The 17,690-nt window shown below is 42.9% G+C and overlaps 1 pseudogene and 1 gene segment (V, D, J or C); both read left to right on the top strand.

Moving 5' to 3' along the window:
* The first annotated feature begins 596 nt into the window (after positions 1-596).
* On the top strand, positions 597-1,364 carry LOC110192423 (immunoglobulin kappa variable 1-6-like). The segment is given in 2 exon segments: positions 597-800; positions 961-1,364. Coding segments are annotated over 2 exon segments (546 nt in total).
* A 13,883-nt stretch (positions 1,365-15,247) lies between these two features.
* Positions 15,248-16,782, top strand: LOC110192475 (immunoglobulin kappa variable 1-8 pseudogene; annotated as a pseudogene).
* Positions 16,783-17,690: the final 908 nt, after the last annotated feature.

Here is a 17,690-nt window from a genome sequence, read left to right as displayed (position 1 = left end):
AGGGAGGAAAGAGAAGATGTACTTTAATAGGAAAAAAGCAACTGAATAATTATATTCCTCCTTTTGGCCTCAGTTTCCCCATCTACAGAAAAAAAGGTTAAGACCAGCAATCTTTTTTTTGTTTTTTAGCTTTCAGAAAGATATAACAGAAACACCGGAGAGAAGAATAAACGTTTCTCCTCAACAACGCAAGGGACACATTCTCCTCCCAACACATAGTAGACCACAGAATCTCCAAGCCCCCCCCCACACACACCCGTCTCCATTTCATCTAAGCCTGGGCCCTTAACTCTCTATAAATTTTGTTACTTCCCTGGTCTTAGTTTTCTTTCTAACTCAGCTCCTTCCTCTCTTTCTTCATTCTGTTCTTTGCATAGACCCTTGTCAACTCTTGGTCTCTAGACCCAGAGCCATCAGATCTCTCCTGGGAAGGTAGACAGGCTTCCCCTGCTTATAACCACAACTGGCCACCTGCCACAGCCACCACCATGTCCAGCCTAAGGCAGGTGCATTTAAAACAGCAATAAAAACAGAGGCCATGTGAGGTGAAGCCTTCCAGGAAATACAATTGGGCCACTCCCTCCAATGTGAATATAACCACTCCTGGGGTCCTTCAGTTCAGGCTGGGCCAGCACTGTTTTGCATGGTGATATCCAAGGCACCTTCTCAAACCCAGCCTGAGATACAAATATCTCCCATCTGTCTCCCTCTGAGCTCAGAGCTCTCTGCCTCCAGCTCTGCCAGGGTCACAATGCTCTCCCAGTCCTTGCTCCTCTGGATCCTACTGCTCTGGCCTCAAGGTAAGACTTCCAATGACCCATAGTTTGGCATCACTTTAGAAGAAGGAGTTTTCCAGTGGGCATCTCTGACACAGCCTGAGGGTAAGGGAACTACTCCTGCATTCACTGTCTCTACACAGGATGCTTCATTCACTGCAATCTCTTTCTTCTTCTCCTTTAGAATCCCAGGCAGCCATTGAGGTGACCCAGTCCCCAGCCTCCCTGTCTGTGGCTGCAGGAGACCAAGTCACCATCAGCTGCAAGACCAGTTCCAGCGTTAGCAACAGGATGTCCTGGTACCAGCAGAAACCAGGACAGTCTCCCAGGCTCCTGATCTATTCTGCTTCCACCCTGCAGTCTGGGGTCCCTGCCCGGTTCAGTGGCAGTGGCTCTGGGACAGATTTCACCCTCACCATCAGTGCAGTGGAGGCTGAGGACGTGGCAGATTACTACTGTTTTGCGGGTTATAATTATGCATCCCCACAGTGTTTCAGCCCTGAACAAAAACCTCCCCAGGCTGCTCAGCCCTTCAGCAGAGGAGCAGCTGCTTCCCCAGAGTCACAGGCTTGAGAAAACCATCGCCCTCAGGGGAGAACTGGGCCAATTCAGCCCTGAAGCAGGAGCCATTTGTCAAAGAGACCCCGGTTGAAAAGGACTAAGAAGAAAGAGAAAAGGAGGAAGAGAAAGAATCTTCTGCCTGGTAGGCTTTAGCCAAGGACCACAAATCTTCCCATGTGGTCTGCTTCTCATTCTTACTCTGTCTCTGCTCCCAATCCTAAGTCCGGAGACCTGAGCTGCTTCTGAAGAGGAAACTATAGACAATGCAGGGGAATGGACCTGGACTCTCAGCTCTGTCTGTTTTTCCCCAGGCAGGATAGACAAGGTGTGTGGAACAGTCCCTAAAGTTCTTGAGGCAACCTCATCTATACAATGGATCTAGTCTTTCTCCTCACCCTGGGAACTCACTGGTGCTGTGCAATCATTCATGACTCCCATCTGCAGGGATAGATGACTGAGAACCTGATTTGAGGACAACAGGCCTGTTATCCCTATTCTTGTAGGGCCAGGATACTGCCCTCCCCATGATGAGGGTCAGGCCCTGGACAGAGCAGCAGCAGCACTGGAGCCAGATCAGAGAGGGGGTAGAGGAATTAGCATTCATGACCACAAGCACACAAGTATTCAAGGGGACCAAAGTAGTTGGATAAACACACACACACACACACACACACACACACACACACACACACAGAGGCACACAGACACACAGACACACATACAAACACAAATACAGGTAACCCGGTTAAGAGTACCCTAGGGGTCTCAAACCCTTCTGTGAATTAGGGGGTGTCTACACCAAGGCTGCGAAAAGTTCCCCTGGCAGAATGGCAGATGAGAATCATTTTTTCCAATGGCCATGAAGGTAGGTGAAGCAGGCACTGTGCAGTACTCAGACCTTGGTTAAACATTGAGGATGCTAAGGTCACCCACAGCATCTCGAGCCATCACCACTCATCTTGACTCTGTCCTGCCGCTGGACTCTGATCACTCTGAAGGACAGAGTGAGGCTATCCACTTCATACAACTCTGCCTCACTTAAACAAAGTTCACACATGAATCAAAAGATGTCACTTCTCTGGGTCACTATTAGGGATATGTTGGCTCAAAGGCAGGGTAACCAGCAATTGCCACTGTTCTGAAGAGAAGCCCTAGGATCTTCCCCTTCCAAATTGTTTTGGGAGTAGATCTCCCTACCTCACCTGGCTGATTGGAGCTTGGTTAGACACCAAAAAGGCAAGGCCACCCACTGCATGTGCAGCCATCACCAGTCATCCTGACTATCCTGCCAATGGACTGTGATCACTGTCGAGGGGAGAGAGAGGCTGACAACTTCACACAACTGTGTGGCACTTAAAGGCAAATCACACATGAATCAAATGACATGACCCATACCTTCTGGTCATTTTTACATGTTTCAGAGCCCTGTGGCAAAAGGCAAGTGACAAATAGCAGGTGCGGATACACAGGGAGCTCTACTCACAACCCTGCACACAGGCTACCCAGGCCATAGGGTTGTCTTCTCACTGGAAGCAGCAGTGGGATTCAGCAGCCCCCTGGGTGTCTGAGCAGCCTTTTTGAAGGACCACACTGCTCACCTCCTGGTGTGAGGAAGGGGCTAGAAAAGGTGCCCTAAAAATAGCTCAATCTTACACTTGCATCTTACTATAATAACCTCAGATGTTCCAGCACCAAGCTAGTATTTAATGGATTTAACAAGCTGGTTACAAACTTTTATTACAGAAATGGACCATAAAAGAAAAGGGACAAAAAACTAAAGTAAGGGAACAATGTTTCCCTAACTTCATGTCAATTCCACACGGATGTTATGTAATGACCAACTGCATTGAGCCAGGCTTAAAGTCTGCCAGGTGCCACAGTGGGCAAAGTGAGTCAGGAGAACCCTACTTCAGCTTCGCAGAATACTCGTCCTCCCAACCTTCCCATGAGAGCCCCCTCTGCACTTTATACGTGCAGTTCACAGACCCACTAACCCCTCCCTACAGGGTTGCTGGCATCATGAGTCAGTGGCTCATCTAGATAACCATACCTGAAGTTACACTCAGAATAAAGTCAGTTATCAGTCCCATAAGGTCGTGAATTGCAAGTTCCCTAATCAGTTTCAGAGGTGACTATGATCTCACATTGGTTAGGGAACCTCTTTAAAGTGGGCCTGAAGGAGTTTGCATGTATTCCTACACATGTTTCTCTTTAAATATCATAAAATACTTCAGGAATTGAATCTTATACATATGATAAGTTCAAACACTAATTTTCAACCCTTCTTTAGGCCATGGAATGAATTCAGATCAAAACAGCAAGATCTTCCCCATTTACAGCTCATTCCATGCTGCTCCCATTGAGCTGCTGACTCCCACTTTATTTCTCAGAAAACATCTATTAAGGCCATTCCAAGGACACAACAAACCTAGGAATGAAATTCACACGAGGTTTCGACATAATTGTCATCAGTATCAAATTATTACTGCAACAAGTTGGCTTGGAAATGGAAACTTAGTAGGCCTTCTAAAAATCACACAAAAGATTTTCCAAAACATTTCTTCATAAAAGTATTTCCCTTTCTTGAAAACAGCTTACAATTTATCCTCTTACTATACCAGAATAAAGTAATTACAAGGAGATTTCATAAGCTCCTTTCTTTGCACAATTGCCGTGTTTCCTTTCACAAAAATACTTGTGGAAATACTTGATTTAAATAATAACTTCAAATAACTTAGTTAACAATCTTAATGTTCATAAAAGAGAACTTGATAATTTTAGCTGAAACTTCACTTTAAATTTAGACAAAACGTGGAAGTTTACAATTTCTTAAATTATAATACTTCAAAAATATTACAACACATGGTCTGATAGAATGACTTAAGAGCTTCCTAACCCATTCATTTTTTTCTCCTTTTCTCTGACAGTACAATGCTTAATCTAATAACATCTAGAGTATAAGAGAAATTGTTTTTTAACAGCAAAGGTGATAGAATTGTTTACCTAATTACACAATTTAGAAATGTAACAATACCCTACACATTACAATGTACTTAAAACTTAAGGCCGCCATTATCAATTTAGGTAAATGCATTTCTAAATCAGCTTGCACAGAGAATCAGTCATCTCATCATTCTTATGTTGAAACTACCACCTGCAACCACGTTATATATTTTCATAATAGTCAAGATTTCAAATGAAAAATCTTCTTTCATAGTAAAATTATTAGTATTAGTATTAGTATTAGTATTTGATTGTAACCAAATATACTTGATTAAATGTTAAGCTTCGAAAAAAGATTTGATTACATCCCTTTCTTTTTAAAAGGCTCAATTCCTATGCAACAAAATCTAGATTAAAAATTGAGAAATACAGTAATAACACCAATAATAACCTTCAAACGACATCAGTTGCATTTTCTGATGATCACATATAGAAGTTATTGATCTTATTACTTTTGGTATTTCAAAACTGCTTCAAAGTTATCAGGTGTGCAGCAATTACTTTAAATTAGAGAGATAATATTAATGTTGTCTGCATATGACAGTTATTTTATAATCACGTGATCCTCATAACTTCTCTCAAAAGTCACTTCCACTATTACCCCCTTACAGAACGGTAAACCGAGGGAAATAGACTCAAATCAAATCAAATCTGGATTTACAATCACTAATGATAAACATTTAAAAGTCTTTTTAAAACTCCAATACTCTTAGCCCTTTAAAAGGAAATATTATCCATAAATTCATAGATTCTCTTAGAAAGACACGTGGTGACAGTTCTCAGCTCTGAGTCACTTTTTCTCTCCACTTCCTTAAGAGAGCTGAAAAGCCTCCATTTTTCTGGCTTATTAAAGGACAAAACTACCCTAAAAAAAGGTTAAAACTACCCTGAGCATTCCATCTCCTGTGATTTCCAGACTGATTCATAAATTTTACACACTTTAAAATCACCTGTAATCCAAGTTAGCAAAAGGGTTTGGCCTGGCCAAAGAGACCTGAGGAATTTCAATCAATGCTTATTGGGTGTGGCCAGTTTCCTCCAAGTAGAACCTCACCTTCCTGATGTCATTAGTCTCTTCAAGAAAAGTGATGAGCAGCAATCTGTGAGGAGGAGGAGCTGCTCCACTGGGGACCAACTGTCCAGCTCCAGTTAAGCCGTGCTCCTTCCCTCATTCTTTCCTCTCTTCCTCAATTTCTTTCTTTCTCCCTTCCTCACCATGGAGAATCATACACTTACATTTGGGGGCTCTGACTAAAGGAATATAAATTGCTTGAGACTCTGTTCTGGAAAACCAGGCTTTGATAAGGCCATTCAGACTCAGTTGGAGATACTTCACTATGACCTCAGTCCACAACACTCTGGCTCTCACTGATTGGCCAATAACAACTCCCAGCCAAGCCTTTCTAAGCCACTGTGTGGATGTGATGGCTCAAAGGGAGTGTAAATAGCAGTTGTTCCTGCTCTGGACGGAAACCCTGACATCTTCCCCCCCAATTGTTATAGGAGAAGGCTCTGGTCGAATTCTTTTGGGCAGGACCTGCATGTTTTGTTTTTGGGGTCCCAGCACCCCTAAGTCCCTAAATCTCAACATTTTGGTGGCCTGTTTGGGGGAAACGGCCTAACCCCAAATTCTTCTGAAGCCAAAACTGGAAGGCATGTAAGCCTTCCCCACCCCTCCTTTCTTGCTCTGCAGTTGGGCTCACTCTCTAAGCACCAAGGCTTGGAGGCTGTCTCACATTCAGCCTGACACTCTCAGGCTCTCAGTCCACTAATTCGATTTGAGGCCATGGACCTGGGTACACCTTCCGCAGCATAGAAGACAAGGATGGATGCCCTTTCTGGAAGTGTATGCCCAATGCTATCAGTTCTCTGGGCACTAGGGAATTGGGGGAAAATGCAGTTGCTTTTTGGTTCCCTGAACCTTACTTACTCCCTTCCCTCTACACCTCTGAAGCCTCCTTCATGGAGGTTACAGGGAAAAGTTAGAACAGCTATAAATATCTTGGCAGATTCTGGAGGTTTTCTGATTGATCCTTATGGAGTTTTGAAACTACTCCTTACAATCCTGGTCACTCCTTTCTCTCACTCCCTTCACTTGAGTCAAGAGGGTATCTGTTAACCCCTCTCATAGGAGAAGAGAGTTGCACCCTTTACCCCTCACCTTTATTTCACCCTCCCCAACCTGGGAAAGGAAGGAGCGGGGAGGGGCAGCAGGTACAGCATGGGCCCCATTGGCAATGGCCTTGGGCCCTGGGGCAATCTTTGCCCAGAAGCATAACCCAGGTTCAGCACATCCTGCTCAAGGTCAAGAAGCTAGTCTCAGAACTTGGGTAAGCACACTCTGTAAAGTTGTAGTTTTACCTGTTAATGAAATGTAGATCCCCTGGGTAAAGTAATCTGGAAATGCATTTAACAAAACTGAAGTCACCTGATTGTAATGGGTTTGTTTCAGATTTCAAATTGTTGAACTCTTTGTATCAGTTCTGCAAGCAATTTCTCATCATTTGGTTGCTGCTAAAATAATTTGGCCATTGTTGGTTATTGGTTTAATGTGTAAACTTGCAAAAAGCCGGTTTGGGTTTGTCTTGCTGAGAATTTGCAAGTATGTAGAAATAATCTCTAATGATTGGCTTTTTACACTAGGAAAAATTTAACTTTGAGATGTCAATCCTGGAAAAGTTTTTCCTAAGTTGTGAAACTTGCTGTGTGAGGTAAAAGCTCATGGGATTTTATTTTGAGTTGTCTAATGGATCTTAATAATCCATCAATAAATCAATAATCCCCCATCTGAGACATGCCACAAGCCACTCAGAGAGAGTGTGTTAGCCTTGGGAAGTCAGCATTGGGAAAAGCTGAGAGGACAATTTTAGCCTCAGTCTAAGATGGGATCCTCCGGGCTCAGTTTTCCCATTACATTCCTTTGAAAGGGAATGTTACCCATCTCGCTATTCCTGACTTTGGCTATGAGGTGGATTTGACACTGCATGGTTGGAAAACTGAATTATCTGAATCCAAACAGAGCTAAGGATGTTCTATCCTCTCATATTTGGGCCCTAAATCTAGTCCCTGCTTTACATCTGGGCCCTACAGTCTTTTGTGTCAGATTTGTGTCTTCCACATTATAGGCCATTCACCCACAGTTGGTGGCAAAGAGCGGGTACCAGCCAATGTCCCCGCATCGTTTCCTGGATGCAGCCTCTGCTGGGTTCCAGTCAACCTCCTCTTTGGGACTCCCTCAAGGCAGGGACGGCTCTATGCCCCTTGCCACCAGCAAGCAGTTTCAGAAGCCACGACCCCTTGCACCAAAAGAATTTGTGTCCCACTTGTTTGAGGGGGGAATGATGAGGTTGAGATCTAGACCCCAAAAAGGAAAATCCCTGGACTTTCCCACAGGGCCAAATCTCTGGCTTTCACCTGAGTCTGTAATTCCACCAACTAGCCTTTCATTTTAGCTACACCCAATCTCTCAATTTTGTTACCCTTAACCTAGCCTAGTTCTGCATTGTCTTACCTCCCTATGGCCCCAGGCCACTTCCCACCCTTAATCCTATCAAGGCTCCATTCTCCCTTGGCCACTGGATGCAGGTCCCTGGAGTTCTATTACTCATAGAGTATTTGGCCACTCTTAGATCCCTCCCACACTCTTTCTGTATATAAGGTCCATCTTGTCTCCATTAAGATGCTCAGATTCTTACACTCTAGCCACTGCTCAGATTCATAAAATCTAGTCACTGCACAGATTCATAAAATCTAGCCAATAGCTTACTAATGTTCAGACTCTTTAAGAGTCTGCCCAATATGACAGATGTTCTAATAAACCTTTTATTTGGCTAAAAAAAAATTTTAGAATACGGCAAATGGAAGCTAATGACTTCATGACAAATCCAGAAATTGTAAAACAAAACCAAAAGAATAAACAAATAGAAGGCAATATAAAATATCTCATTGGAAAAACAACTGACCTGGAAAATAGATCCAGGAGAGACAATATAAAAATCGTTGGACTAACTGAAAGCCATGATCAAAAAAGAAAGAGCTTAGACATCATCTTTCAAGGAAATATCAAGGAAGGAGGCGGAGCCAAGATGGCGGTGTGAAAGCAGTGACTTACTCAAGCTCTCCCCCAAACCCCTCCAAATACCCATTAAAAATGGCTCTAATAAATTCTAAAGCAGCAGAACCCAGAAAAAAACCAGACTAAGACAAATTTGCAGCTCGAGAGAGCCTGGATGGTTGATCAGAAACGCTTATCGCGCCGGGTGGGGAGAGGAACACAGTTCAGTGTGGGCACGCAGCTCCCAGCAAACCTAGAGCAGGCCTCAGAGGAATGAATCTCAGGCAGCTGTGGTGGCATCCAGGCTCCTCAATCCACGAACGCCAAAGACAACTTAGAAGTTCAGTGGGAAAAGTCTGTTCTTGCAGTGAGAGAAGAGCTAAGTCAGAGCCAGTTTTAGAGCACAGAGCACAGGTGCCCGGGTAGTGGCTGTGCCCTGAGCTTCAGGCCCACAGACTGAGGTGAAAGGGTGTGGCTGATCAGAGGGGGACTGCAAAGGATCTCTTTGCTGGTGCTGAGGCAGGAATCTCTTACTGTGCCTGTGCTTGGATCTGGGTCACAGTTCTGGATGGCAGTCCTGGGATGAGGAGTGCTGGCACAGGGCTGGTGTGGTGGACCTTGTAGTATCACTGCAGAGAGAACCCTCCTCACAGTTCCAAGAGAGAAAAGACTGCTTGTGGCCAGTCACTCAAAGACCAGAGCTCAGGCCAGGAAAAGAGTAAACACCTCGACCCTTATCATACCACCTTGGAAGAACTGAAAATTTACAGGTCCCTACAAGTATCTCTGAAAACAACTCTGCAAACACCCAAAGCTTGGGACAGTACATTCTCCACATTGCAAGCAGACTCTTACCTTAACAAAGAGTTTAAAACTCAATTAATTGGCCAGGATCATGAGCAAACCTCGCAAAAAGACTAAGACTATCTTATCTTACTTTGGTGACAAAGAAGATCAAAACATACAACCAGAAGAAGACAACAAAGTCAAAGCTCCTACATCCAAAGCCTCCAAGAAAAATAGGAATCAGTCCCAGGCCCTGGAAGAGCTTGGAAGGGATTTTGAGAAGCAAGTAAGAGAAGTAGAGGAAAAACTAGGAAGAGAAATGAAAGGGATGCAAGGAAATCATGAAAAACAAGTCAACAGCTTGCTAAAGGAGACCCAGAAAAGTACTGAAGGAAATAAGACCTTAAAAAACAGCCTAACCCAAATGGCAAAAGACCTCCAAAAAGCCAATGAGGAGTAGAATGCCCTAAAAAGCAAAATTGGCCAAATGGAAGAAGAAGTCCAAAAGCTTACTGAAGAAAATACTTCCTTAAAAATTAGAATAGAGCAATTGGAAGACACTGACTTTATGAGAAATCAAGACACAGTAAACAAACCGAAAAGAATGAAAAAATAGAAGACAATGTGAAATATCTCACTGGAACAACAACTGACCTGGAAAATAGATCCAGGAGAGAGAATTTAAAAATTATTGGACTATCTGAAAGCCATGATCACAAAAAGAGCCTAGATATCATCTCTCAAGAAATTATCAAGGAAAACTGCCCTGATATTTTAGAACCAGAGGGCAAAATAGAAATTGAAAGAATCTACCGATTTACCCCTGAAAGAGGTCCCCAAAGGAAAACTCCTAGGAATATTATAGCCAAATTCCAGAGTTCCCAGATCAAGGAGAAAATATTGCAAGCAGCCAGAAAGAAACAATTCAAGTATGGTGGAAACACAATCAGGATAACACAAGATTTAGCAGCTTCCACATTAAGGGACCGCAGGGCATGGAATATAATATTCTGGAGGGCAAAGGAGATAGGATTACAACCAAGGATCACCTACCCAGCAAAACTGAATATAATCCTTCAAGGGAAAAAATAGTCATTCAGTGAAATGGAGGACTTTCAAGCATTCTTGTTGAAAAGACCAGAGCTGAATAGAAAATTTGACTTTCAAATACAAGATTCAAGTGGACCATGAAGAGGTAAACAGGAAAGAGAAATCATAAGAGACTTATTAAGGCTGAACTGTTTAAATTCCTGCATGGAAAGATGATATCTATGACTCATGAGATGTTTGTCAGTATTAGGGTAGTGGGAGGGGAAAAATTATATGGATGGATGGATAGACAGATAGATAGATAGATAGATAGATAGATAGATAGATAGATAGATAGAGGGCACAGGGTGAGTTGAAGATGAAGGGGTGATATCTGGAGAATAAAATTGAGGGGAGAGAGAGGATTATACTAGGAGAAGGAGAAAGGGAGAGGTTGAATGCGGTACATTATCTTCCACAAAACAGACAAGAAAAGGTTCTTACAGTGGAGGGGAAACAGGGAAAGGTGAGAGGAAATGAGGGAATCTTATTCTCACAGGATTTGGCTTAAGGAGGGAATAACATACACATTCGATTGGGTATGGAAATCTGTCTTACCCTACAGGAAAATAGCAGAGGAAGAGGACAAGAGAACAGGGGGACGATAGAGAGAAAGGCAGATTGGGAAAGGGGTAATCAGAAGGAAATACTTCTGAGGAGGGACAAGGTCAAAAGAAAGAATAGAATAAATGGGGGGGCAGGATAGCATTAAGGGAAACAGAGTTAGTTTTTCACAACATGTCTACTATGGACGTGTTTTCATCATTGCACCTGTATGGACTGTATTGACTTGCTTGCTTTTTAAATGAGGGTGGGTGGGGTTGGAGGAAGGGAGAAAATTTGGAATCCAAAGTTTTAAAAACACATGTTTAAAAAAATATTTCCACATGCAACTGGGAAATAAGAAATACAGGAAATGAGGTACAGAAATCTATCCTGCTCTACAGGAAAATAGAAGGGGAAAGGGATGAAAGAAGGGGGGGTGAGAGATAGAAGGGAGAGCAGACTAGTGGAATGAATGCCATCTTGGGGGGGGGGAAGGGCAAGATGGGGTGAAAATATGGAATTCAAAATCTTGTGGCAGTAAATGTTGAAAACTAAAAATAAATAAATAAATAAATACATACATACATACATATATCTGTATATATATATATATATATATATATATATATATATTTAAAGAAAATATGAAGGACAACTGCCCTGATATTCTAGAACCAGAGGACAAAATAGAAATTGAAAGAATACACTGTTTACCTTTTGAAAGAGATCCCCAAAGGAACACTCCTAGGAATATTACAGCCAAATTCCAGAATTCCCAGGCCAAGGAGAAAATATTGCAAGTAGCCAGGAAGAAAAAATTCAAGCATTATGGAAATACAATCAGGATAACACAAGACTTAGCAGCTTCAAATGATGGAATATGATATTCTGGAGGTCAAAGGAACTAGGATTACATCCAAGAATCACCTACCCAACAAGACTGAGTATAATCCTTCAAGGGGAAATTAGGCATTCAGTGAAATAGAGGACTTTCAAGCATTCTTGATGAGAAGACCAGAGCTCAAAAGAAAATTTGACTTTCAAATATTGGACTCAAGAGAAGCATGAAGAGGTAAACAGGATAGAGAAAACATAAAGGACTTATTAAAATTGAACTGTTCACCTTCCTAAAAAAGACAGAAAAACAACACTAAATCTTTTAAATATCAATCTATTATTTAACAGATTTAGCACTGTATTTACAAAAGTTCTTCATTATACAAATTTGCTATAAAAGGAAAAAGAGAGACACGTTGGAAAAATGTCCTATACCATAACAGAAGGAGAATACTCCCTCAGCTACATTTGATTCCAGTCATGAGTCATATCTCAAAGCTGATCATATAGTCACAAGGCGTTAAAACAAGGCTCAGAATGAACCCGTCGGAAATTTTCCTTTTCAGAAAAGAAATAGAACAATGAGGGAAAAGAGTCAGGAGGATCCTACCAAGGCCCTGCCACCATCATCCCTAAAACTTTTCCCTGGTACAGACATTCTCCTTTAGCAGTTCCAGGACTACAGAACCTGCCTTTTTCTACCATTACCTTCAGGACAATTCAGACAACTATCCCTGTAATCAAAGCTTAAAACAATAGTAAATTACACTCCTTAGAATTTTTACCTGAAATAGCAACATTTTACTAACCACAACTTAAGGCCTGAATATCCTTCCCTCTGTTTCCCTAACAATTATTGTTTCATTTATCCTTTATGTGGTTCGGGGATTATGCAGTCATAAAGCAAGGAAGAGCCCCTGACCTAGGATAGCTGTGCAAGCTTCATCTGATCTTCTGGTTGCTGACACAGCAGGAAAATTTCAAATTCACTCAGAGACCATCCCAGCAGAAACTTGGCCTCTCGGTCCAGAAAGGCTTAAATTGTCTTCTCTGCATGGCCAGTCCACATTTTTGGCCTTCAGCGGGTAATGAAGGGCTCAAGCAGGTCTCACATCCTATACACCACATCTAAGCTCAGCAAACTCTAGGGCATCCCACAGCCTTCAGGGAGTCAGAAGGCAATAACACCCCAAGGCACAGGTGACAATTCCTGATCTTATTCTTCTACACACCCAACATGCCCATCTGCCACCTCCATGACTTTGTACTGGATAGCCCCCAGGCAGGCCCTCCCCTCTACCTTTTAGAATTCTCAGGGTCTTTCAACTCGAGGCTTCTACCTGAGAAGGTGAGGTCACTTTCGATCTGAAAATTCCCTCAGATTTATTTTGCAGATTCTTAGATAAGAATATGTTGAATATCCTGGTGCAATGTATCCGTAAAGTCTGCCACAGAGGAATCTTGTAATAAATTGCTTTTTGTGTAAGTGATTGACAGATTAATTGATTGATTGACAAGTCATACTTAACAAAGGATTTTCAAGTCCTGACATCAATTAAAGCCACAAGTATAGAAATAAAGCATCTTTAACGGAGATCCTAGGGTAGCAAGCATGCCACCCTAGGGGATGTCCCATGAGTACAGGGCAAAAAGGATTTCCCAATCTTGAGATCTATGAAAACTTTTGCCTTTAGGAAGGAAGAGGAAAAGCTAGCAAACCCTTGTCATGAGATGCCAGCCAACCAGCAAGGAAAACCACTTCTTTGTGGCTGTTTTGTCCTTCATGACACAAATCCTTACACATGGGGTAAGAATATCAGGGGCCAGCCTGGCTCAAGTTGGTTTTGTCTAAAGGGAAAGATTCCAAGGTGGGGGCTGGTTGTTGTTGTTTGTTGTTTATCCTTCTTTCTGGAAGAGCATCAGTGACAACAGGAGGGGGATGTCTTGACTTGCCAGTGAACTGGATTTAAGTGAGGCAGGGGCTGTGCAAAGACATCAGCCTCACTCTATCCCTCTGACCCATCAGAAGCCTGTGGTAAAACATAGGTCAAGATGATATTCAAGATGGCCCCAGATGTAGTGGGAGAGAGGTGTTTCCCAGGTCTCAGTTTTTCATTTCTCTTTCTCAGGTTTTAAGAACCATTTACACTCATCCTGACCTATGTCTCGCCACTGGACCCCCACTGTTCTGGAGAAAAGAGTGAGACTGGTGACTTTGCACAGCCCTGCCTCACTTGAATCCAGTTCACTGGCAAGTCAAGATATCACCTTCCCGATTTCATTGATCCCCTTTAAGAATAAGGGAAAAAATCAGATGTAAATAACTGCAAAAATATCAGCTGCTCAGGGGTATGCCTGGCTAATATAATCAAAATGACAACTCTACGCAAATGATTTTACTTATTGAGTGCCATTCCAAACTACCAAAAATTGTTTCATATACTCATAAAAATAATAACTTTGTTCTGGAAGAACAAAAGATCAGAACATCAAATGAATTAAATGAAATGCAATGGAAGGTGGCCTAAGCGTACCAGATTTACAACTATTAAAAAGCAGCAATCATCAAAACAACTTGGTACTGCCAAAGAACTAGAGTGGTAGATCACTGGAATCCATTAAGTACACAACACACAGTAGTCAATGACTATAGTGATCTACGATTTGATAAACTCGAAGAGTCCGGCTTTTAGGATGAGAACTTACTATCTAACCAAAGCCCCTAGGAAAATAAAAATAGTATGGCAGAACGTAGGCGCAGTCAAACATCTTACACACCATATCAAGATAGAGTCAAAATGGGTACATGATTTAGATATAAAGACAGATACTATAATCAATTAGGAGAGCAAGGAATACTTTACCTGTCAGATCCATGGAGAAGGGACGAACTTATGACAAAAACAAGAAATGCAAAATGGTGATTGTGATTGTATATTTAAAAGTTTTTCCAGAAACAAACCCATACAACCAAGATTAGAAAGGAAGCAGAAAGCTGGGAAATAATTTTTACAGCCAGTATCTCTGATAAAGGCCTCATTTCTAAAATGCAGAGAGAACTGAGACAAATTTATAAGAATACAAGTAATTCCCCAATTGACAAATGGTCAAAGGATATAAAGAGGCAGTTTTCAGATGCAGAAATTAAAGCTATCTATAGTCACATGAAAAAAAAATGCTCTTAATCACTATTGATTAGAGAAACGCACATTAAAAGAACTCTTAGGTACCATCTCACACCTGTTGTATTACTTAACATGACAGAAGAGGAAAATGATAAATGCTGGAGAAGATGTGTAAAAACTAGAACACTAATGCATTGATGGTGGAGTAGTAAGCAGGTGGGAAAATGTAGAACTCAAAATCTTCTAAAAGAGAATGTTGTAAACTAAAAAGAAACATATTTTTTAAAAGAATGAAGTACAAACAACAATCTGTGAGGAGTAGTAGCTGCCCCACTGGGGACCCAACTGTTCAGTTCCAGCTGGGCAATGCTCCTTCCTTCTCTCTTTCCTTCCTCATTTCTTCCATATGATGAGTCATATACTTACAAATGGTGCCTCCTTCATGCCTGAAATCCTAACGAAGGGTGAGAATGTCAGGGGCCAACGTGGCTCCAGGTGGTTTTGTCTACAGGGAAAGAATCCAAGGTGGGGGCTGGTTGTTGTTTATTGTTCTTTCTGCAAGAGGACCAATGACATCAGGAAGGGACAGCTTGACTTGCAAGTGAACTGCACCTAAGTGAGGCAGGGCTGTGCCAAGACATCAGGGGAGGAAAGGAGAAGCTGTACTTTAATAGGAAAAAAGCAATTGAATAACTATTTTTCTCCTTTCGGCATCAGTTTTCCCATCTACAAAAAAAAAGGCTTAGACAAGCAATGTTTTTTTGTGGTTGTTTTTAGCTTTCAGAAAGATGTAACAGAAACACAGAAGAGAAGAATCAACATTTCTCCTCAACAACGCAAGGGACACATTCTCCTCCCAACACAAAAGAGACCACAGAATCTCCAAGTCCCCCCCAACAAGCACACAGACACCCGTCTCCATTTCATCTAAGCCTGGGCCCTTAACTCTCTATACATTTTATTACTTCCCTGGTCTTAGTTTTCTTTCTAACTTAGCTCTTTCCTCTTTCTTCATTCTGTTCTTTCCATAGACCCTTGTCAACTCTTGGTCTCTACACCCAGAACCATCGGATCTCTCCTGGGAAGGTAGATAGGCTTCCCCTGCTTGTAACCACAACTGGCCACCTGCCACAGCCACCACCATGTCCAGCCTAAGGCAGGTGCATTTAAAACAGCAATAAAAACAGAGGCCATGTGAGGGGAAGCCTTCCAGGAAATACAACTGGGCCACTCCATCCAATGTGAATATAACCACTCCTGGGGTCCTTCACTTCAGGCTGGACCAGCACTGTTTTGCATGGTGATATCCAAGGCACCTTCTCAAATCCAGCCTCACACACAAATATCTCCCATCTATCTCCCTCTGAGCTCAAAGCTCTCTGCCTCCAGCTCTGCCAGGGTCACAATGCTCTCCCACTCCTTGCTCCTCTGCATCCTACTGCTCTGGCCTCAAGGTAAGACTTCCAATGACCCATACTTTGGCATCACTTTAGAGACAGAAGGAGTTTTCCAGTGGGCATCTCTGACTCAGCCTGAGGGTAAGGGAACTACTCCTGCTTTCCCTGTCTCTACACAGGATGCTTCATTCACTGCATCTCTTTCTTCTTCTCCTTTAGAATCCCAGGCAGCCATTGAGGTGACCCAGTCCCCAGCCTCCCTGTCTGTGGCTGCAGGAGACCAAGTCACCATCAGCTGCAAGACCAGTTCCAGCGTTAGCAAGTACATGTCCTGGTACCAGCAGAAACCAGGACAGTCTCCCAACCTCCTGATCTATGATGCTTCCACTCTGCAGTCTGGGGTCCCTGCCCGGTTCAGTGGCAGTGGCTCTGGGACAGATTTCACCCTCACCATCAGTGCAGTGGAGGCTGAGGACGTGGCAGATTACTACTGTTTTGCAGATTATAGTTATACATTCCCACAGTGTTTCAACCCTGAACAAAAACTTCCAGGCTGCTCAGCCCTTCAGCAGAGGGTAGCAGCTGCTTCCCCAGAGTCACAGGCTTGAGAAAACCATTGCCCTCAGGGGAGAACTGGGCCCAATTCAGTCCTGCTGCAGGAGCCATTTGTCAAAGAGACCCTGGTTGAAAGGTTAAGAAGAAAGAGACAAAGGAGGAAGAGAAAGTATCTGCTGCCTGGTAGACTTTAGCCAAGAACCACAAATCTTCCCATGTGGTGTACTTGTCATTCTTAATCTGTCCTCTGCTCCCAATCCTAAATCCGGAGACCTGAGCTGCTTCTGAAGAGGAAACTATACACAATGCAGGGGAATGGACCTGGACTCTCAGCTCTGTTTTTTCCCCAGGCAGGATAGACAAGGTGTGTGGAACAGTCCCTAAAGTTCTTGAGGCAACCTCATCTATACAATGGACCTAGTCTTTCTCCTCACCATGAGAACTCACTGGCGCTTTCCAATCATTCATGACTCCCATGTGCAGGATAGATGCCTCAGAACCTGATTTGAGGACAACAGGCCTGTTATCCCTATTCCCATAGGGTCTGGATACTGCCCTCCCCATGATGAGGGGCAGGCCTGGACAGAGCAGCAGCAGCACTGGAACCAGATCAGAGAGGGGGTAGAGGAATTAGCATTCATGACCACAAGCACACAAGTATTCAAGGGGACCAAAGTAGCCAGATAAACACACACACACACACACACACACACACACACACACACACAGCAGGCACACAGACACACAGACTCACATACACACACAAATATAGGTAACCAGGTTAAAAGTAACCAAAACCTTCGGTGAATTAGGGGGTGTCTACACCAAGGCTGTGAAAACTTCCCCTGGCAGAATGGCAGATGAGAACAATTCGTTCCAATGGCTATGAAGGTAGGTGAAGCAGGCTCCATGCAGTACTCAGAGCTTGGTTAAACACTGAGGACGCTAAGGTCACCCACTG

Source organism: Phascolarctos cinereus, unplaced genomic scaffold (assembly GCF_003287225.1).
Source record: "Phascolarctos cinereus isolate Bilbo 61053 unplaced genomic scaffold, phaCin_HiC Scaffold_2;HRSCAF=192, whole genome shotgun sequence".
NCBI lineage: Eukaryota > Metazoa > Chordata > Mammalia > Diprotodontia > Phascolarctidae > Phascolarctos > Phascolarctos cinereus.
This window is presented reverse-complemented; position numbering and strand designations above follow the sequence as displayed.